Source organism: Melanotaenia boesemani, chromosome 9 (assembly GCF_017639745.1).
Source record: "Melanotaenia boesemani isolate fMelBoe1 chromosome 9, fMelBoe1.pri, whole genome shotgun sequence".
In the NCBI taxonomy this organism is placed as follows: Eukaryota; Metazoa; Chordata; class Actinopteri; order Atheriniformes; family Melanotaeniidae; genus Melanotaenia; species Melanotaenia boesemani.
In genome coordinates this window covers 32,933,839-32,957,252 of record NC_055690.1, presented here as the reverse complement: position 1 = coordinate 32,957,252, position 23,414 = coordinate 32,933,839, and the positions used below count along the sequence as shown (strand labels likewise).

At 39.4% G+C, this 23,414-nt stretch overlaps 1 protein-coding gene across 1 annotated transcript in view; it reads left to right on the top strand.

Annotated features, from left to right (window-relative positions):
* Positions 1-23,414, top strand: part of ryr1b (ryanodine receptor 1b (skeletal)) — a 98,202-nt gene that overhangs the window by 3,773 nt on the left and 71,015 nt on the right. Inside the window, exons 2-4 of the mRNA XM_041994341.1 lie at positions 4,649-4,722; positions 21,762-21,884; positions 21,984-22,085. Coding sequence (XP_041850275.1) covers positions 4,649-4,722; positions 21,762-21,884; positions 21,984-22,085 — 299 coding nt within the window. The remainder of the gene's footprint in view (positions 1-4,648; positions 4,723-21,761; positions 21,885-21,983; positions 22,086-23,414) is intronic.

Sequence of the window (23,414 nt, the reverse complement as noted above, 5' to 3'; positions counted from 1 at the left end):
CCATGGTTACGTTTGACGAAGGAACTTGAGATTTTTATTGTGGTATCATGAAAGGGTTTGACCTGTTGTGAAGCACTTTCAAGTGTGTAAGTTTCATTCCTGAGGATATGGACCCCGGCGTCTGAAAAAAAAACACTTCCTGTTGGAAGTGGGCGGGGCTTAGGGCTAGTCTGGAATTGGTCATATGGATCTGTTCAGGGCCAGACCCTGATTAATCTCTGCAAGTCTGATGGGGATTGAATCAGAATTGAGGGATTTATAGTGATTTATGATGTCATGGCGTCTTATCGAAGTTCGCCATGGCGCCACGGTTTCGCCCTTCAGCGTAGAGCAACAGTTTTCACTGGATATCATCACCAACTTGTTTTCTGCTGTCTGACCCAGTTTGGACCTGGTTGTGTCCAAAAAGACAGAGAAATGGGTTTCCAAGTAAAAACCATGACTTCCTGTCACCAGGGGGCGTGGCCAATTCATAACCCAAATATTGACATGTAGATGTGTTCAGGATCCGACTGGCATCATACATGGCCATTTTGGTTCAGATATATTGTTTTATGTGGAAGTTATATCACTTTCGTTCTTCACGGCGAGATGTCAAACTTTGAGGCCCCGTCCCCTCCATGCCCTTTCTCCTATTAGAAAACTTTCAATAACTTTTAAAGACACATGCCTTCTGAACATCCTGAGCTATTTTGGTAGCGGTACGATAAAATCTCTAGGAGGAGATAGATTTTGAAAATGTCAGTAAAACGCCAAAATGGCGACTTTGACCCAAAATGGCCGACTTCCTGTTGGTTTTAGGATGTCGCTCCAAGAGAATTTTTTGTTTGCCCCAACATTTAGAATAAGTGTTGCAAATTCCATAAAGATCGATGATGTGCAGTGGCGGGGCACCATAAATAGGTGGCGCTCTCGTGCAATTTTGCCCAAACAGTCCCGAGCACCCCAAAATATCGAATTTTTCACATTCCTTTGGGGGGGTGCGCAAAATTAGGCATGTTCAGGTCCCCAAAAATGCCTCCAATGTTTAAGAAGAAGAAGAAGAATAAGGAAGAAACGGAGCAATTACAACAGGCCTTCGCACCGCCTTCGGTGCTCGGGCCTAATTACAGTGTTACAGATTTTTCCAATAAGTTGAAATTTTATAAAGAATTTTATTTAAAATATACCAAGACCATGTCCTAACATAATTTCCCACAGAGGGAAATTAAACTTTTTTTTTCTATTTAATTAATTCATGAATAAGTCGCAGTCCTAATGTCTATAATAATTTTAACGATCTATTCCAATAGTGTGTAACTTGAGTAGGTACTTGTGTAACCTTGAACACTAGTTTATAATTACACAAAATCTGTTTAAGTGTTCATATACCTGAAGGGATCGCTTAAAATCGCTGTATTTCACTTTAGGTCACACCCCCTCCTTCCTGGTTCCGTCTTTTTGGGATCCTCCTTTAAATTCCACAAGCTCCCATACCCCTCCCCTTTTGTAGAGTTCTCCTGTAGGCGAGGTGCGTGCCACCATCATTTATTCATTTCATTATCTTAACCCTGCCTATTGTTTCTTATAGTTTTTGTGTGAATTTTTATTTCTATCATCCAAACAATGTGTTTCTATCTGATGATTTGATAATCGTAGCGTGTCGACGGTTGTGGAGAAATATTCCCTAGCTTAAATTTTGTTCTGTTTTAATTGTATATGAACTGGAGTGGGCAGACTTACACAGTATTCTTCTCTTTTTCTTTGTCCTCAGATATGTAAAGATAAATGCACGTCTACAATATGTGAAATGAATGTATATTGCTTTTGCATAGCATACATGCCCTTTAGTACAATTCTCCTGTAGGAGCGGAACTGAAGTGGGCAGACGTCCACAGTGTTCTTTTATTTTTCTTTGTTGACTTCAGGACAGAAAATAAACAGTCTGTTTCTCCAAGAGATCACGTGACATGGCAACTTTACATCCAGCACAACGCAGAAATTCACAGGTTACACTTGGAAAGGAGACTGAGTAAAATTACATATTTATCTGTCCCGTCTCAGCCGCGGGACGTCTGGTACCAACAAGTTAAGAACAAATTTAAGAAAATTTATAAGAAGATATTGGTGAATGAGGCCCATTGTCCTGTTGCATGAGAGATTTTCTGCCAAGTTTTAGCCGTCAGACAGATGGACTCAAATTTGTCTACAGAATAATTTGGTATCCACAGAAGCTCATGGTCCACTCAAGGTGTCCAGATCCTGTGGCTGCAGAAGAAGCCTAAATAATCATCCCTCCACCACCGTGCTAGACAGTTGGCATGAGTTAGTGTATTTATGTTGAGATGCAGTTGGTTATTTTCTGTATTAATCATCTCTACTTGGGTCTGGTTGGTCCAAAAGACATTGTTACAGAAGTCTTGTGGTTTGTTCAGATGCTGCTTTGCAAACATATGAAGAGTCTTTCTCCTGCAACCCTATCAAACAAGCCGTACTGCTAGCTGAGGCCTGGAGAGTGAAATGTAACTGTTGGGTATTTTATAGTTTCGCTGAGCATAAAACGTATTGATCGTGGGCAGAACTTGCTGGGACGTCCATTCCTGAATGCTCCAGACCACACTGGTGCTCACACTGAGGATGACTGATGAACCAAGTATATTTGATAAGCAGCATCTGGTTGATACTGACCATTCTAATTCCCATGAAAGCAGTTAGGTTAGAGTTTAACACCTTGTTTCTGAATTTCAGTTTTTTAAAATAAATAATGAACCAGTGACATATGTCGTGTGTAATTGTTTGACTGAAGTTCTGTTCATCTCATTTTAAATACAGGTGATAAAAACCAGATTAAACTATATAATTATCCTGACTAGGGGTGTCAGTATTAACGTACTAATGCAAACAGATGGAATTAATGCTTCCATTTGTTTAAACACATTAGGGCATGTGCGGAAAGACTGATTTGATATATCTCACAATTAACCACCCAGAAGTTACGTTCCATTCTGGTCCACACGCCTAACCAGCTGGTGGCTACTGCTATATTTCTTGAGGCAAAGACATGTTGAGGTAAAGCAATTTAGTCTCAAAAGAGTATAAAAAACCTTGATTTGACTTCACCAAACTAACATAAAACAAGCTATAATATGTTTAAACACTGTAATTACCATGAAGACATTCATATTATTCACCATTACCTGAATTAGGGTGGAAAAAATCACAAGAGTGATTAATACTTCTTCCCTCATGGTGGGTTGATTTCAATGAGCGGTAGGTGAACCAACTGATCCCAGAGCAACAGGATTTAAGGCCTTTTAGCTGCTCACCCGTGCATAATGGATTACATGGAAGAAAATGACAAAATCCTTATAAACGAAATATGAAATGAACAGATTTTTAACTACTATTCAACTCTCACATGAATTATTATATTTTACTGTTTATTTCTAACCTTGTTACTGTTTTTAACTCTGATTAATCCCATTAAAAACTTGTTGTTTGACAGTCCTAATCCTGATGCATAAAAGTTCACAATGACGACTGTATCTCACTTTGATTGATCTATTCAGCCCTGATCCAGTTCATGGGGACTTTTCAGGGCCGTCTCAGATCTACATGGGTTAGGACACTGGTTCCCAACCTTTTTCCCTGAGAACCCCCTTCATGCAACTACCTAAAAGCTGTGGACCCCCCAGCCGCCCCGTGTTGAAACCACACTCCGCTTTATGCTTTCATTAGCTGCTTCCCAGCATAAATGATTCATTCTGACTCATTTCCTTTAATAAAAACCCAGTTAAGCTAATTACTTTTTTTTCTTTTCAAAGTATGGACGACTCATCTGCACTGTGGCATTTCTCAGTCATATTAGTGAAATGGTGCTTTCAGGCTTCCAACACTGGTTCTTTGTGACTAAAACAACCAAATTATAAAAAACTTAAGCAAATACACGTCAACTCATCTCTGTGTGAACATGGCCTTAATTTAAATCATACTGGCTCTTAACAGTCTAAGCCTCGGGGACGCCTTGTGCTCTTTAGGGGACACCCTTGGGTGTCCAGGGACCCCAGGTTGGGAACCACTGAGTTAGAACAATAATACACCTGCTTCTGATGGGGATTCCTTCACAGAGCTGGAAACTTAATAACTTTGAAGCGCTAAGGTGCATCTTTGTGTGTGTGTGTGTGTGTATGTGTGTTTCCCCAAAGACTAGTCCTCACCCCCTTTCCTTTTATAGCTTTGGACTTGTGGAAGGAAGGGAGGGTGATGGAGAGGGGCAGCATGTGTAGGAGTGGCCCACTTCTACAAACATGGCGGCACCGTGGGATGGGGAGCAGTGTAAATGTGTACCAAGGTGCCTGCCCCTCCCCTCCCCAGCACAACCCCCCCACCCTCCCTCCCATCCCCTGCCGCCCTGGGATCCAAGGCGAGAGGAGAGAGAAGCCGGGGAGAGCCTTGCCTCCTGTCACTCTCTCTCACAACGCCGTGAGAGCAGAGGACTCACGCCGTCCTCAGCACACCCACACACACACTATTACACTGAGAGTGAGAGACACGGAGACAGAGTGAGAGAGGAAGAGGGGTACAGCAGCGAGGAAGGAGGGACGGCAAAGGAGATAAAAACCCAAATCCTGAAGGGAGAAAACTGAAGGATTTTCTCTTTTCTCCCGAGGAGCTGCGAATAACCCTCGGTGGAAGATGGCAGAAGGGGGAGAGGGAGAAGAGGAGATTCAGTTCCTGCGAACGGTGAGCACTTTCCAGTTTGGGAGGGATAACGTGCACTGGCTGCTCGGGGAGGAGTGATGAAGGTTGAGGCTGGAGAATCACATGGAGACTTACGAGAGCAGTGACAGAGGGAGTTATTTATTTTTATTTAGAAGAAGTAATTAATTACAGCTGATGAGCAAAAAGTGATTCTTCATCCTCCAGATTCAGCTTCAACACTCCTCTGCTTCCTTAGCTTCTTTAATTCTGCATTTCAAGACATTTTGATGTTTAAGTTGAATCTGTGGTGACAGTTTTCAGAGCTCAAGCCAGCTTCTGTATTTAGTTGACTATTTTTGCGGCGCCCTGAATGTGCCATGACCTGCTTATTAGTTGCTCTCTTTAAACTTCATAATGGATTTCTTTAATCTCCCGTGAGCTCAGAAATCTTCTGACCCAAATTACTTGGTCACGTTTTGATCTGTTCATTCATTTCTCTCAATCCTTTTTTTTATTTACATTACGCCCAGAAAGTTCTTGATTTAGGAATAGGTATATGTGTGCATATGTGAGCACAGATAGATAGACAGGGGCTGGTGCATCTGTTAGCATCGTTATCTATTTATATCTGAGGAAAGTAGAGCCTGGTGGTGTTTGGTGAGAAGGCAGAGCAACAAGCTACCCAGAGGACAGCTGCCCAAAAGATGTATGTCTTTTTCTTGGAGAAGTCAAGACACAGTCAGATAGTTGAGATATCCTCTTCACAGTGGGGGAAACACCCCCCACAAAATGACCTAAAACAGCTGAGCTGAGAGGAGGGGGTTTCAAACAGCTAAACAGAGTGAGGAATGCATGTTATTTAACAAAAAACACAATTTTTATTGACTTTTTTCCACATTCTAGCACTGAAACCTTAAAATTTTGCACTGTCAGGCGGAAAGTATTTAAAAAAACAACATTTTTAACCAAAGTCACCCCAGAAAGGAGTTAGTAGCAGTCACTGCACAAACTATGTGATTATTCAGTGGGATATATTAAATTAAATGAGGTAAATACAAGTGGATGTGCACAACTTAAATGTGACTTGATATCATTTTCTTGATCTTTTTTTTTTTTGCTGTTTATAAATAATAAAACTTTATTCCAGAAATAAGAACCTTTAGCTACTGAAGTTTATTTTTAATAATTTCATGTAAAATGGAGAGATAATTCAAACAAATGACAAAAACATGCAGATCACATATCCTCGTTTTAAGTATTTTAAAAAATATCTATTTATTTTAACACCTTGATACCTGTTGTCACAATTTTGTGACAAACCATAATTTTTTTATTCATTTTTTTTTATTAATTGATTTGTTTTTTTTTGCCCTTATTCAAATATTTATCTTATACTATCTATTTATTAGTTATCTATGTTAATTATGATTAATTGCATTTTAATTTTTCAGTCTTTTTCTTTGTTGTTATTTTTTTCTGTATTTATTTAGTTTTTATATAATTGCAAATAAATTCAGGCGTTAACCCTTTAAAGTTCTTCCCTTCTGTTCTGGCTTTTGTTTATTTTATTTTTTTATTAAACTGATTTGCTCTTACTCTATCTATTTTTTTCTATTAAGTTTTATTATTTATTTCTATTTATTATTTGTTTTTTTTTATATTTTTTATTCCAGTCTTTTTAATTTTTTCCTGTAATTCTTTTGTTTTTATATCATTGTAAATATATTCAGGCGTTAAGAGGTTAATCCTTGTTAATCATATTTATGGACATACACACCATAACAGGTCTTTACACCAATGACTTAAGTAGAGTTTGCCAATACAAAATAAACTAATCCAAAAGTCTTATGGTTAATTGTATTGATTTTAATAACTTTATGCTACGAATCACTATTTACACCAACAATATAAACATTTAATGTTTCCATGGAGATGATTAAAAGCTACGGGATCCTGAGTTAGTCCCCAGACTGAAAGGTGTTGCTGTGAAAGCCATGGCTGTCGCTGCAGCAGCGTTTCACCTCGCTGGCACTCCAGTCTAATTAGATGTGAAATAATAGTTGAAGAACAAAAGGGCCCAGACAGAGGCATGCGGAACCACCACAGGCACATTACGCTGATGGAAAGGATGCCTGTTGGGCTCGTGCTGTCGGCTCACAATAACCACAGGATGACATTACACAGCAACACAGCTGTCGCTTCAATTACAAAACTATAAACAGATTATTCATAGTTTATTTTGTCTAGTCACACGCTGGCTAATTGATTGAACAGTTTAAATGCCTTCACTGATGTTGTTCTTTAGTTCAGGAGGTTCAGATAGGATGGAGCCGTTAAATTTCAAAGGAAAAACAATGCAGCTGCGTGTGAATTATTAATGTTGTGGACTTCAAGGGGTTTATCTTTGCCACCACTGCAGAGGTCACAGGTTGAATCAGCACCATCGATGTGGTTCTAAAAACTAAAGAGCTCGTGATGTGCAGTTTTGGATTAAAGAATCCCCGCAAATGGCTTTTGGTTATCAGTCTCGATTAGAGGCCAGCGATGGGAGGCGTCGAGTCAGCTGTCCTGCTCAGCTGCAGCTTTTTCTCTGGGTTGTATCCAGGTGAAAACAGAGCCAGAGCACAAAGCAGATTTTAACTCACCTGGACCAGCTGGAGCAGCACACTGAAAGTTGCTTGATGTCATCTTTGTACACTTAGAAAACCACTTATGAAGATTCATGGCCTCTGCATTTGTAGCTTCTCTCATTGTCCTCTTTCCCTTACATGGCGTCTTAGCGCACAGTTAAAGTCCTGCCATCACATCAAAGATATGATATGAGCTACAAAGGTGATCTCATGAGCATTAGCATCCAAGTTTAGATGATTTAAAGCATCCACAAAGCAGACTGCAGGTCCTAATCTGGAAATCCCAGCGAAATAAGAATCAAGGAACGCTTTCTAGATTCTATTTTTATACCACAATGATCAATTTTTACACAGACAGGCTTCTCATTGGCGCAAACATAAAGATAACATCATCCATTTAAGTGTGGAATACTATTTATTCAGTAAATAGCTGATAAATAAATACTTACAAATATATATATATATATGTGTATGTATATGTTTATTAATTTTAATTGAATTTGATTTAATTCGATTGAATATTAATATTTTATTAGTTTATTATATTATATTATATTATATTATATTATATTATATTATATTATATTATATTATATTATATTATATTATATAATATTATATTATATAAGAGCTGGAAACTAATTGGGATATTAAAGTAATTTATAAATTTTCACAATTTATTTATTTCTGAATTTATTTCATACAAACATTTAATTTCTTAGCCATTTTCTTTTACTTATGTATCTAATATTAATTAAATAAAAAAGAAAAAACTTGAGCTCCACATCCTGAAGCTATTCAAAACTTATTTTGTTCTGATTGAAGACAAAACAGGAAGCAGTCTGGAATCGGTTGTCTTTAGGACTGAAATCACCTGCATCCCTAATTATATTTTAACTGAAGTCTTCCTTGAACTCTTGGGTTCATTAGTGTTGAAGTTCACTTTGTTGCCAGCTGCTCTCTTTGTTTGTGCTTCTAAGCAATCAATCCAAGGCAGGTTTAAACTCAGCTTCAGTTCCTTCAAACCCCCTTCAAAGCTGCACATATGGCCGGCTGTATGTGCTGTTAGTTTCTCCTCAGGCTGTAGGAGACAGCCTGTCAGTTACCTGTTTACTCTATCCTTTGTCACACCTGTTGGAAAACCTTCAAAGAACACAAAAACCTTGTGGCAGGAACAAAGTTAAGGCAACGCAAGGCTGCATTCACAGTTTATAGTAAAATGTTCTGCATCAGTGACATTTTCAGCACATTTTCAGCACAATTTGTTTTCACAAATTACAGAAGGTCACACACACACATCAGTCAGCAGTGCTGCCCCTTTCTATTCTGGTTGTATGATGTTCTTCAAAAACAGTCCAGGACTGTGACTCATACAGCACCCAGTGTTACCACTGTGGCTTGAAAATGTGTACACTCACCAGTGGGGCTTATCCACACCACATGCAGCACAGTAACAGGCTGTTTTAATTCTCTCTCCACTTAAATAAAGAGGATGACCTCTGTGGAATTACACATAGTGAGTGTTCATCCCTGCAGCCTCCACATGGGCTCTCTGACGCTGGCCTGGCCTGCAGCAGCTTGTCTTTCCTTTTCTCTCCAGCTCCACTGTGTTACACTAATCTGCACCAGGTAACACAAACTTTCTCTTCTCGGGATGCAAAAGCTGTGTCACTGTTCCACGATGCCACATTTGTGGTATAAATCACGCAGGCCAGTGAGTTTAAAGGGGCATTCGAGTTCCAGTCTATAACAGCTATTTCTTTTTTTAGTGTGCCACTGTAAGTGTACGGACTCAGGAGGGAGAAGCCAGAGGAGTCAGTGTCCTACTTGCCAGCATCCTTAGGGAGACATGGTGTATGTTCACATGAGTGTGTTCAAAGGAAACGGAGACTTTGTGTATTGTTGTGACGATCAGTTGTGCCATTCATGGTCAATCACAGACTCCCCTTTTTTTAGACTTTATCTTTTCCTGAAGAGTTTTTCTTAAGAAATGTTCATGGATAGACATCAAGGGTTTTATGTGGTGTTTGTGTTTAAGTCTAAAGCTCCCATTCTTATTCAACCTTTATTTAACCTTATTTGAAATGTTCCAAAAAATGTTTATGACTTGTAGGACAGAGGAGCTGGAAGACAGAGAAAAAAACTGATTGCACAATAATACACACATAAATTCACATTAAATTTCAGAAATATTAAAATGTTGTTAGATTGTGGTAAAACATTTACAAGTGCCATTAAAATTGCCTTCGTGTGGTCTTTAAAAACAGATACAGATATAAAAACTTCCAGTTTGAGCGTTTTTTTGGCTTTATGTAGCAAATCCACAGCAAGGCTTGGTTTTGTGGATGTGTTGCATGATAATGTAACTGTGTGCTGTACTTGGCTGCTGATACTGGGTGCAGAAGGTTAGATAGAGGTGAATGACCTCAGAGCATTTTATAGCTGAGAAATGAACCAATGAAAATTGTGTTTATAAAGGCCATTTTACCTGAGAATAAAGCACAGTGGTGAGTTCTGAATCAAGCATTAGTGAATATCAGAACGCTAGATAGTGTCCTGTTTCTGAAGTTCCTTTGCATGCACGTCTGTGGATTGTATCACCATTACTAAATAAGGGAGGATGGTCTTTTCAGCAGTTATACGTTTGATGGAAACGAGGAACGATTTCTGTATAAAAAAACAAGTCTTGCTTTGAGCGTCGTAACACATTTATGTGATGTGAGAAAGTCCATTTTCTCATCAAATTCCCAGATATTTGTAGACTGTAAGCTGATCAGTGAGGGTTGTTAACTTAACTTTAGTGTTTGTATTTTGTAATTACAAATTTATGTTGGTAAAGGCCTGCTGTATTTCATAAAAACTAAGTTTAAAATACTTAAGAACACATCTGTAGAAGGACCAGAGGCGTATAAGACTGTCATCAGCATACAGGTGAATAAAGGCGTCATTAACAGCTTGAAGAATGTATTATGTACATATAAGATATTAGAAATATAAGATGAAGATCTAGCTTTACTTGCTGCATCCTGTTGGAGAGGTAATTTGAGAACCATGACAATGACTGACCAGAGAGTTTGCCATTTTAACTTTATTTATTCAAATTAGAAGATCTTCTGTTCACTTTCTCATAGATCCACGTGTTCCTTAGCTTGTAACCACGACACATGACAGGGTTAGGGGATGCAGGGAGGATGGCAGGCAAAACTGGGCTTTTGAGGTGAACACATCCAGATTGGGTCAGCAGACACACACACACACACACACACAAATCCGCTGCAGCTGTTAGTCTGGCTGCTCTGGTGGTCGCAGTTTACACAATAAACAGGTGGTCTGGTCTCAGGCGGGAGGCAGCCTCATGGGGGGGTGGGCTCTGTGGAAATCTTACAAAGTGTTGCAACACTTGTGATGTGTGTGTTTTTAAGTCGATTAGCTTTGTTACCTTCCTGATTTCCCTCTGCTTCCATTCCTGTCTCTGTTTAGTCCGGCGGTCCCAAAGCGAGGTGAACTGTGGCCATCAAGCTTCATGCCAGCCGAAATGTTTTATTCATGACTCTCCTCTCCTTCAAATTGCTGCTGTCTGACTGACTTACCATCTTTTAAAGGATGGAGGCTGTTAAATCTTTGATATGTGGTAGTTTGTAGCATTTTTAACTGTGAAAAGTGGAATAAATCCAGTTTGTAAGCTACCCGAGCGCAATGTGATAATGGACTTTAACTCAAAGTTTCTATATAATCATATTTATAAATTATTAGTGGTTTGATCTACTTGAGTAGTTGTTGGAATACATACAACTGCACATCTTGATTCATACATTTAATCTGATTTTTTTCTTTAAATTGCAAGCAGTATGAACCAAAGATAATTTGTATTTTGTCTCACTTAACTTCCGTTCATGATTTATTCAGGCCTGCAACACATTTTAAATAAAGTTGGGACAGTCTGTGTAAATTTATAATGTTGTCTTTCCTTGAGGACACTAAGTTTTGATGAAGAGATTCAGATGTACAGTGCAGGGTTCATCATTGTATTTTCTCACATCAGCACTGCAGGTCTAGTACCCATGCTCTCCTCTTCCTCAGCCATGTTGCTGTAAAGTGAGGAGAATATGGTTCATCACTGAACCCGTACCATCACACAACCCTGATCCGACCCCGTACCATCACAGAACCCTGATCCGACCCCGTACCATCACACAACCCTGATCCGACCTCGTACCATCACACAACCCTGATCCGACCCCGTACCATCACACAACCCTGATCCGACCCCGTACCATCACAGAACCCTGATCCGACCCCGTACCATCACAGAACCCTGATCCGACCCCGTACCATCACAGAACCCTGATCCGACCCCGTACCATCACAGAACCCCGATCCGACCCCGTACCATCACACAACCCTGATCCGACCTCGTACCATCACACAACCCTGATCCGACCCCGTACCATCACACAACCCTGATCCGACCCCGTACCATCACAGAACCCTGATCCGACCCCGTACCATCACAGAACCCCGATCGGACCTCGTACCATCACACAACCCTGATCAGACCCCGTACCATCACACAACCCTGATCCGACCCCGTACCATCACAGAACCCCGATCCGACCCCGTACCATTACAGAACCCTGATCCGACCCCGTACCATCACAGAACCCCGATCCGACCCCGTACCATCACACAACCCCGATCCGACCCCGTACCATCACACAACCCCGATCCGACCCCGTACCATCACACAACCCCGATCCGACCCCGTACCATCACAGAACCCTGATCCGACCCCGTACCATCACACAACCCTGATCCGACCCCGTACCATCACAGAACCCCGATCCGACCCCGTACCATCACAGAACCAGGCTTTGGGGCTTGTGTCAGACAGCAGTCTGGATGCTCCTTTTTACTCTTACTATTTTCTGTCCTGTTGAGGGAGAATTAAACAAAGCCCTTCCAATATTTCTTCAAAGTACTTTGTTTTTAGGCAGTTCAGTAGTTATTCTTTTGTTTTTTGCATGTTTGTTGACAAACTATAGATTTTCTGCTGGAACTCACTCATCATGATTATAAACAGCTTCTTAAAATAACATAATAATCATTTTATAACTTCCTTATTAGCCACAAATTGCTTCTGTCTCAACTAGTTTGACTGTGTGTTGCTGTCCCTTATTGTAAAAACTGATAAATAGATTATTTTCTTGTCACTGTAGCTGATATGTTTTACCCACTAGCCTTTCTAAGTCCTTCAAATGGTTAATAAGCATCTTTTTTCAACTTTCTGTCTCAGGTTTCTACCTATAAAGAGTTTTTTTTATAGATCAAATCAAAGGTTAAATCAAATCCCTGATTTGATTTAACCTTTGCTTTCTTCAGAAGTTATCAGCTAGTTCTTCATGTGCTGCATGTCTTCCCTGCGAGCGACAGAGTCTCTGCTGGCTCTTTCTTCAACTGAGACCTTAAAGTATCTGCTGGTCAGCAGAAGGAGGGAATGTGATAGTGACAGGTGCAGACAACTAAAATAGGAATACAGTGGAGGGGGGAGGCCCACAGTAGAGCATTGGAGGCAATAGATAAAAGGACAGAAAAGAGGAACAGCAGAGAAATAATCAGTACATAGAGAAATATTCTATGAGAAGAATAAAAAAAAATAAGCAGAGACACATAAATACTCAGAGGATACTTTTAGATATGAAAATAATATGTTTAGTATCTGTTTAGCTCCTGGGTGGGATTTTATGTTTAAGAATATACTCTGGGCTAATAATATTTTTTTTCTCATTCTCAAATTCATGGACACCATTTCTAAAGCTGCTTTGTACCTTTGCAGAGTAATGCATCTACATTGCTTTTAGTCTCTGCAGACATTAAATTATAGGCTGGCAGTTTTTACAGCTTTTCTAAAACTTAATGATGCAAAGTTCTTAGAGATGATGTTGGTTGAAGCTTAACTTGAATTGTCTAGTATAGAGAAAAGCTGCTTGTGCAACAAAGAGGATGAAGCTGCAAAAATGCACAGATGAGAAGCTCTGACAGCATGACCAGACAATCTTATTATTTAACATTCAGAGTGCATTCACACCAGGATAGCTGGGGTTTCCGTTCAGTTAGGCTTGGGAAGAAATGTTGCATCCTCCTTTGGATTGGTTTGCTTTCACACTGCACTTTAATTGAGTAAACAACCTCACGCAGTTGTAACAACTGCTCACTGTAGGCGTTATTGTCTGAAACGACCACCATAAGGACACATTCACACTGGCACTCTTTGGTATGCTTTTTAAATGAATCCTGGTCCACTTCCATGGGTAGTACAGTTTATTTGGAGCAGTGTGAAAGCACAGACCAAACAAGTGAACTCTGGTCTGCTTCAAAAGTGAACCCTGGTGTGGTTCACTTCCAGTGTGAAAGTAAACGGATCATCCAACCAAAGAGAGGAAGTGATGCAAAGCAACATGCTGGTTAGCTCACTGCTTTTCCTGCAGCTCATGCTGGACAGACTCTTGTTGAAACCACATTAGGTTTGAACACCAAAGTAAAAACAGAAACAAAAAGAACTGACAAGAGCTTAAAACCAAGAGCAGCACACAGCTCAGATTGCGCCACATATTTCTGATACTGCCCCCCAGTGGCAGCCGAGAATAGACTGGCTGCAGACATAAACTTCAAGTCCAGCTGCTTTCACAACCATTAGAGGTTTTGTTTTTCATGAACAATGATCCCTGGGGTTATTTTTCATTCATTATAGAATTCCCTCAAAGGAAGCTTTGAAGCGTGTGCTTTGTAAAACATATGCAACAAGAAAGAAAAGAAAGGGATTCACTGGAGCTTAAACAGCAATGTTTATTCAAAATTGTGCTGCTGTCTGTAACATTTAAAAAAATATATGGTAGTAGTTTGATGCAAAAGAAATGAAGTCCACACCTTGTCGCCTCGCAGCGTCTTAAGGCTGAGAAACAACACTTCACAACTTTTTTCCACAACTTTATCACGTGACAGCTGTGTTTTGCTTTATGGCACTAAGTCAAACATTAGCAACTGGAAAGCAACATCATGGCTGATTCTGTACACAAACACAAGACAAGTGTCAACATCGGAATGACTTTTACTGGCTGGGGAGAGCTCAGCGAGAAGACAGGATGCAAGATGGATGCTAGATAAGCCTTCGTTAGGGGACCAAAGTACCCTAACGAAGAAGTGGGACCTTAATACCTCATTAAATTTTCAAGCTTGGCTGATTCAGTCATTTGAATTATTCTCTAGATTTCTTGTCTCAGTTGCTTCTGTCTTTCTGTGTAACTACATGCTAGTTCTATACTGGATCAGGTTGGTTATCTATCAAAGTTCTTGTTTTCATTATTGCAGAGGAAGGTTCTAGTGATTCTGGATGCATGGTAGGGATGCTGTCTCATTCTGCAGGATGAAACAGGAGGAGTTTATAGATGATAAAAGGGCTCATTGCTCTGATTTAAACTTTAACTGTATACCGGGTTTTCATTTTCTCTTTCAGTTAATTGTGAAAAAAAACAGATTTTCTTTTATTGAAATATGACAAATATTATGTAATTTCAGGAGTGGTTCATTATTTGTTAAAAAAATGTTTGTATTAATGTCTGCCCTTAAGATGATCATGCTTTTTGTTCAATTTCCACATCTGTTTATTGTGCAAGTTCTTGGTCAGTAGATGAGACATTTCGAGTAAGAGTTTGTGATGTAAGAGAGTGAAGGTGCCTTGAGGCCCCTCCAGACTGGACTCTGTGAGGTAGCATGCTGATTCTGCATCTGCATGGTCTTTTCCAGCCCTCAGAGGGAATCCCCATCACGACTTTCCTCTCTGCCGTATTGAACCGTTTCTTTTCCTCCACCCACATGCAATGCAATGTGCTGCTCCTCACTCTTTTTATGTCTGCAAAAATATAATCAATGCCCTGGGGTGGCTTGCATCAGCACAGCTTAATGAGAGCATCAGGCAGAAATCTGGAGCCTGGAAAAAAAAAATCTTGATTTAATATGAAAGATTTGATTTATAAAAAAAGTTTTCAGGTGATGGATGTGTCACTGCAATCTGGGAGCTGGGGGCGGCTCAAACTGACTGAAGGAATAAACAAGTTATAGTGAAACAGATTTAAGAACATTAAGACTCCCTCATCAACCATAAAAATAAATAAATGATAAGATATTAAGGATTATTGATTATGCTGTTATAACATTTGGCTCAATGAGATAAATAAGATTTAAAATATTGAGATAGTGTCAACACCATGGAGCAATAGTGTTGAGATAAAGCTGCTGTAATGATAATAGTAATAGTTTCATGTCAGTTATAGAAAATAAATGAATTCATGATATTGTTTATGTTAAGTACAAAGTTAAAATGTCTTTATAAATTGCTAGAAAACAGTATATTGGCCCTGCAATGGATGGGTGACCTGTCCAGGGTGAACCCTGCCTCTCACCTGCTAAATGCTGGGTTAGGCTCCAGCTTCCCCAAGACCCTTAATTGGACGATGCGTTACAGATAATGGATGGACAGAATATAGGGGGGAAAAAAGTATAGTTTATCCAACTCTAAGGAGCTTCTAAGTGAAAGTTTGGTCTGAGCAGCTTTATTCTTCAACACAGTCTGAACCCTCTTTTCTGTCTTTTCTTTGAGTAGTCTCCAGGACTAGTTTTCCAGGATCCTTAAAGGACTTTCCAAAACTCTTTGGATGTTTCTGCCTTTTGTTCCGTTCTTTGTCCAGATGACCCCACACTGCTTCAATAATGTTGAGGTCTGGACACTGGGAAGAATCCATCCCTCCATCAGACCTGTGCAGCTGATTTTCAGTCCAGTTCTTGTGTCGTGTAACATACTTCAAGCCTTTTTCTCCCTGTTTTCCTTCCTTATAGCCCCCCTTCCACCCTTCCATGGAGAACATTTTTTGATGAGGCTTTGGCCAACAGTAGATGGATCAGCTGAATGTCCAGATGGATATCTCAGGTCCTGGTTCAGGTCTTTGCATCACTAGGTGTGTTTCCATTACTCCTAGAATTGCGCAAAAGCTCAATATTGCAATAAAAAAGGTAATGGAAACACCTACATTTGAAAAAAATCTCAAATATGGCTAAAAAGTGTTTACGCTCTCATGAGGTGGTTTTTCAGACGTGTCGATGTAGAAGTATATCGCAAAAGTGTTAATGGAAACACTTTTCTCGCTTTTATGCTTCACCTGACGTGACGTTGCAGGTCACGTGACCCAATTCATTTCAAACAGAGATGGCACAGTCTGAGTAGACGGAAATCTTTTCACAAATAATTAAAGAAAAATATATAATCGTCATCCTTGATAGCAAACAACAGCGACGTGCAGAAGTTTTACAAAGATTTAGAAATCTCCATCCTCCTCAAAGTGGAGTCTCGTGAGACGAGATTTTACAAGAATAACGGCTAATTTGCTAAACGCCATTCAATGGAAACACCTGCAAATCGCAATTGCACTTTTTCAAAATGTTAGAAATATCGCTTTTATTTTTTGAAACACTGTAATGGAAACGCAGCTATTTTCAGATACTGTTCATCTGATAGTTGAGGCTGATTTTGTTTCCTGAAATGTTTTAAAGAACGCACTGCACATCATGTTGAGATTTGCTGAGTTATCAGCTTTTTGGGAATCATCTTGTTGTTTTTCAGAGATGAAACTAAAGAAATTGGAACAGAGGATGTTTTTATGACATGCTAAGAGCATGAAGATCCAATTTTAAACAGGTTCTTTGCTAAGTTGTCTGTTATGTGTCGACGCAACACTGGTTCATTCCTTGAGTTAGGAGGCTTTTTTATGAATGGCTGATTCAGATAAGTATTAAGTGGCTTAGCATACAAAGAAAACATATTCCTCTGAAAATGGTCAGGTACAAGGACTGACTGAGAATGACTGAAAATGCAGAATATGTCCAAAGATAAACATTCAGAAAGCTTGGAGAACTTTTCCTGAGGGCCATTCTATTCAAAAAGCATCTGGCTGACTGCTTCTTGTTTGGTTTTTTATGCTCCCAGTTTAGTCAGCGTGAAGATGCTCTACACAAAAAGTAAACTGTAAACAGCAAACAAACTGACATATCTTGTGGGTGCGCTTTCACCGGGGTTTAGAGACAGATCACACACAGTTTGCACGATACACCCATCAAAATAGCCCACAGCAATGCTCACAGTTGTAGAATTACTCCTGCAGTCGTCTCCCTTAGTTTAGGAGAACATGAGAGTACTGAAGAGAGCTGATATCGCTCATCATTTTGCATGTGTTTGCTTCCTGTTTGGTTCGGGCACTGTGCCTGCCTGTCAGGGGAAACACTGCCTACCTTCCGTCTGCATGTGCACCATCAGACTTCCTCTAGAGATTAAACAAAGGTCTCTGCTTTCAGAAACTAGCTATGTCTCCGGCTGCAAATCAGTGCCACTTTACATACCTAACACACACAAGTGCATTATTTGTTTGTCTGCAGCTTTAAATCCACATAGTCTCTTCCTTCAACCCTGATTATAAGAAAGCTCAGATCCTTCAGCTGCCAAGTCCAAACATGGCATGTCTGTAAACCTATACCCAGCATGTACTGTAGATGTTTCACATCTTTAAACAGCCCAGGTACAGCATGACTTCAGATAGTTTCACTGGATTGGTTTTTGATCAGATATGATCATATGAGCTTTACTAATAATCAGCAGTTGTTGGTGTGCAGTCAGGTGCACATGCTTCAAGTCCCGTAAGCTGCCTCTATTAATAAAAGTGTGAGTTAAGCCTGCAAGTTTGTGTCAGCTTTGCACATGATCAGACTGGAAGTGATTCACACACTCTGTGAGCACTATTATAACTCCCAACATCCAGAGTGGAATAACTGGTTTAACCTCGGCAGCAAACTGCTGACAGAGGCGGGATGATGGCTGTGTGTCTGTCCTTTCCACTGGACACTTTCACTTATGTTTCCTCAAGTTTCTGTCTTGTGCTTCATGTTAAATCCATGAAATATATCCTTTCATCTATTGTATGTCTATTTTGAATGTTAAACCGTAAAAAAAAAATTCTTATATTCAGTAAAATATCCATTGCTTATATATATTAAATGTATTTTAAGTGGCATTTTCACTTCTACTGTTGGATCTTCCAATATCAGATTTTCACTACATGATTATTGCGGCCAAAGTGTTCAAGATAATGATGTCCCACTAAAGTCATGGATTTCCATGCAGTTAATTAGTTTTATTTTAACATTACTCCAGCTTAATGTACTTGGGGCAAACCAACTTCATAACTGGTTAAAGATTAAACTTATTTACTGCAACTTGATCCAGTTACTTTTATTTTAGTTAGTCCAATTTAAAATGTTGGTCCAACTAGTTTTTTTTCTTTTCAATTAATGTACTATATCTGATCCCAACTTATTTAAATAGAATTGATTCAACAGCTTTAAGATAATGCAATAATGTGGAAAAAATGTTTGAGCCATTTATATCTACTTGCTGTGATGCCATATCTGTGCCACCTTTTTTACTACAATGTCTCTGAATGGACAAAACTGTGTGTGAAGCTTTAAAACTGCAGTACCGGCTTTGTTAGATAGGTGCTAGAGCACCGTTTGGGATAATAACGCCTTTAAAGGACCATAAAAGAAAACAGATGTTACATAATGTTGAAGTAGTTACCTGTAGTGCAGTCATTGCTGCACCTGAGACCACTGGCTCCACTCACAGATGAAAACGTCTTTGGAAGAGTTTTGGCCACTGACAGCCACCGTCCGTTCTCCACAGTGCTTGGCATTTGAAGTCATTGCTATACCCATCTTTACCACTAGATGTCAGTAATTCTAACACACTGAACTTTTAAGTTAGTCCAACATACTGTAATTGTTTAGTATAAAAGGAAATCATTTAGTTATGTGGAAATTCTTTCCATGATTTTTATGTTAAATCAAAGACATGTTTTTAGTATATAAAATATTTCACCTACTTGCATGTGTCTGACAGCTAAAATTGCCTAAACAGTCTACCTAAAAATAACAAATAAGTGTCAACAAATATCACTGAAAATTTCAGATAAACCGGTGTTGACTTTGTGCTCATAATTTAAGTTTCATTTAGAAAGATGATTTCAGACCGCATGGTCCTTAGCTGCAATCTTCTGGAGATGGTTTGAGATCTAACCTGATCTCATGATATCATGAGACCTTCTGTCTTAAAATCACATGACCAGTCTGGCTGGATTAAGTCATGTTATCTCATCATGACTGAATATAACAAGTGTTAAGTTGTTAAACTTCATGGAAATCATAGATGATTTTTTACTTCCACCATGAAAACATGAAATTATTCTGTTCAAATGCAATCTTAGACTCCTGTAAGCATTCATCTAGGTTACATAAAGGTTGAAACCAGTGTTAAGACGCATCACAGGCTGATATCGCCACCTCTTGTTGGCCAAGTAGTCACGTTTCTGCCGCTCAATTACATCAAATTCATGTACCCAGTTCAGACATTTTCAGTCAACACAAAATCTAGCACATAAATATTTAAAAATCTACTAGATATTTTTCATGATCACAGACGAACCATAAGCCACTTCTGTAGCAGACACTAAATTCATTTTAGTACAAGGACCTGCTATTTATATTTTTGTCTCCTTTTGATAATTAAATAATGCTCAAAATATAAGGAGTGAACTGTAAAAATTGGATAAAAACCTCATTTTTGTTCAGCAATATCTCAATTTTTTTCAGGTAAGATCAAATCCTGATGCTGTCTGATCACCACAGCATTGATATTCCTTGTCCTTACAATTTGATTGTCATCAATGCCGGTTTTCAGAGAACAAATAGCAGCCTTATAACTATGTTAGAATGATGCTGATGTCTTTTCTGACTTCTTCAGGTCTACCACATTTGTTTCAAAAGGAAATGAACATTTTCAGTGAATGTGCCATCTTTGGAAACACTAAAAAAAAAATGGTGGAGGTTGTGTATTAAAGACAAATGAAACCAGGGATGAAGAAATTCCTCATGATCCAAATTTCAGATAAAATATTCTCCTGTTTCTGTGGACAGTTTTAATGTCTGGAAGCTGTAGCTTTGACTCTCTTCGGATCCTGCTTGGAGTTAATCTGCCACGTGAGACTGTTGAAATAGATGAAAGCCACTGAGCAGGAATGCTGTATAATGTTTGCTCGTATATCGTCTGCACAGTTGACAACCGCTCACACATCTTGTCCTGTAGCAGTGAGTAACTCTCTTTCCTCGCACTCCTTTCAGACACTTTCTGGCTCACCTCAGTCAAATTCATGAGGGCTGCAATTTGACTCTTTATGCACTGTGCAGAAAACCAGTTTCAACTCTTTTACCCTCACTCATGCACCATTTCTGTAATGCTTTACTGATGTCTGGTTTCAGGATAGCTGTGCTATTTTAACAGTTTTGACAAAGATTCATGTCATGAGGTGAATATGCTGTCGGTACTGGTCTGAATCCTCCATGAAGGAGGTTTAAATTCTGTGGAAAACTCCATTTCTCTTTTGCAACCCCTCTAAAAGCCATCTCTTTTGCAGAAAAGGTTGTGTTTGCGTGGTCTGTGTACAGTTTTAGCAACACTTGAGTCATATTTTGAGTTCTGTAGCTCGTGTCTGAAGTGAAGAGAGGGCACATTGCTCCACTTTCTGAAGTGCAAAGCAGGGAACATGAGGACAGGACAGAGGAGACGTTTCTAGGCTGAGGAGAGATAGATGATAGCATGGCCAAAGGAAGAGGGGACACTTCACCCAAAGAAACACGAGAGGCCTTGGGGTGTAAGAGAGGAGTAGATATTATGAGTTCACTGATATCCATCACTTTCAGTTTTCCTCCTATGTGCCATAAACATGGACGTCCTGAGCTGCCTTTGTCTTGTCTTTAACAATGCTGTAAGGCTTGACACATTACTGAATCACACGCAGGGGAAGACACCAAGCAGTTCAAGAACACGAAGGCAGGATGATTTATTAGCTGTTGAACAAGAAAGGAGAAAAGTCAGGAATCTGTCCATAACGGTGGAGTCAGGTGAAGTGATGTTCCCACTCAGATAACGACTTAGAAGAGGGAACAGCTGAGCATGCTGAGTGTCGGTGTGGGTTTCACACAGGAAGGGGTGTTTATCGCTGTATTTACACCAGTCTGTGAGGGGGTCCAGGAATTGACAAGGAGCAGCAATTTACTGACTGTTAGTGTTGTTCTGCTGGAATTGAGTTGCATGTGTCTATTGTGCTTGATAGACACATGCAACTCTAACATCAATCATTGTGGTTGATTGATGTTAGAAACTGTAATGGATCAAGCATTAAATTAAAATATATATTTATTCTGCTGTAATAGAAAAACACTATCTGATCAGGGTAATTGGTTGATGTACATCAAAATGAAAGGACAGTAAATAAAGTTGTTGTTGTGTACTGGATGCAGGATGACCAGGTCGTTCTGCAGTGCACCGCCTCCGTCCTGAAGGAGCAGCAAATCAAACTATGTCTCTCCTGCGAGGGCTTCGGGAACCGTCTTTGCTTCCTGGAAACCACATCCAACGCTCAGGTAAGGCTGCTTGTCTTGGTCTGCTGCTTGTCTTGGTCCTGTACATGCCCTCATCTTTATTACCTTTTCTTTACCTCTGCACCACTAATACGTCCACAGAATGTGCCCCCAGACCTGGCCATATGCACCTTCATTCTGGAGCAGTCCCTCTCGGTCCGTGCCTTGGTGGAGATGCTGGCCAACACAGTGGAGATGACGGAGGTGAGAGTCACAACCAAAAACAAAGAAATTAAACCAGATATGGAGGAAAACTTGGGGCAAAGTCTGGGACTTATTTCCAGAAATGTGAGGGCTTCCTTAGCTAGTCATCTTTTCATCCTTACTGCTGCTACGATTTGTCCATCTCACCCTCACCAGAAGCTAGTCTTCAATTTTAGCTTAAATTGATATTTTTGATACACAACCTGAATTTTCTCACAGATTTGCACAAAAGTAAATTTCAAAGGCTCATATGAACTTTTCAGAGATGCTGCTCAACTGTTTTGGGACTAAAAGGATGAAAACACATGTAGCCTGCTCTGTGGAGCGAGACATTAATAACAGCTGCATCTTATTGTCATTCATTTAATAAAATTCAGTTAATTTTATTTCACAGTAATCTTAAGGAATTTAACAGAGAAAAGAAACATTTCAGTCCAATTTAATCCAAATACAGTCAAAATAAATCCCGTTACAGTCTAATTAAATCAAGTTTTCTATAATCAGATTTATTTCAGTCCAATTCAATCCAATTAATTTTGATTGAAAGTTGAATTAATTGGAATCGAGTCATAAATATACTTTAATCCCATTCAGTCAGATTCATTATGCTCAAACTCATTAATTAAATATTGCTTCTATTGTGGTGATTAGTATCATTTAGTCATGTTCAGTGTGTAATGCTAATGTTCCGATAAATGCAGATTTTTTTGTTTTTTTCACAGATGTAATTTTGTATTATTTATTTTGTAACTGCCTTTGATCTATTAATTTAGGTCTAATATTATTCTTCAGCTGGCTCTTTCTGTTGGGCCAACTTTAGTGGATATAATTACAGATTTGGCCTTTAGGTTCAGTGCAGCATGTTGTGCATCAAACGCCTCCAGTCGATGCAAGCCCCATCAATTGATTTATATTTAGCTTTTATTTTATTACTTTTTCTTTAAATTGCTATCTGACACCCCCTCCTCCCCCCTCCCTCTTGCTTTCTGCCAAGCAGGCAGTCGATTTGGACAAATGGGTATGTCTGTTAACACGTTATACTTCCTGTGATGTGTGTCCCAGCCAACCTGGAAAACCTTCCGTGTTTCTGTGCTGTTGGTGGCTGGATGTCCGTTTTAATTAATTGATTTATCATTTCTATTCATATTCTCTTCATATCTGTGTAGCCCTCACCTTTACAGCAGGTGATTGTCAGTATTTTTATGTGTTGGAGGAAGTTTAAGTGTCCTGGTCTGTTGGTTAATGAAGCTGAGTGGTGTTAATGGTAAAATGAAACTAGTGATATTCATTCCTGTATGTTTTAAAGAGGTGTGTCTATCTAATAATCAA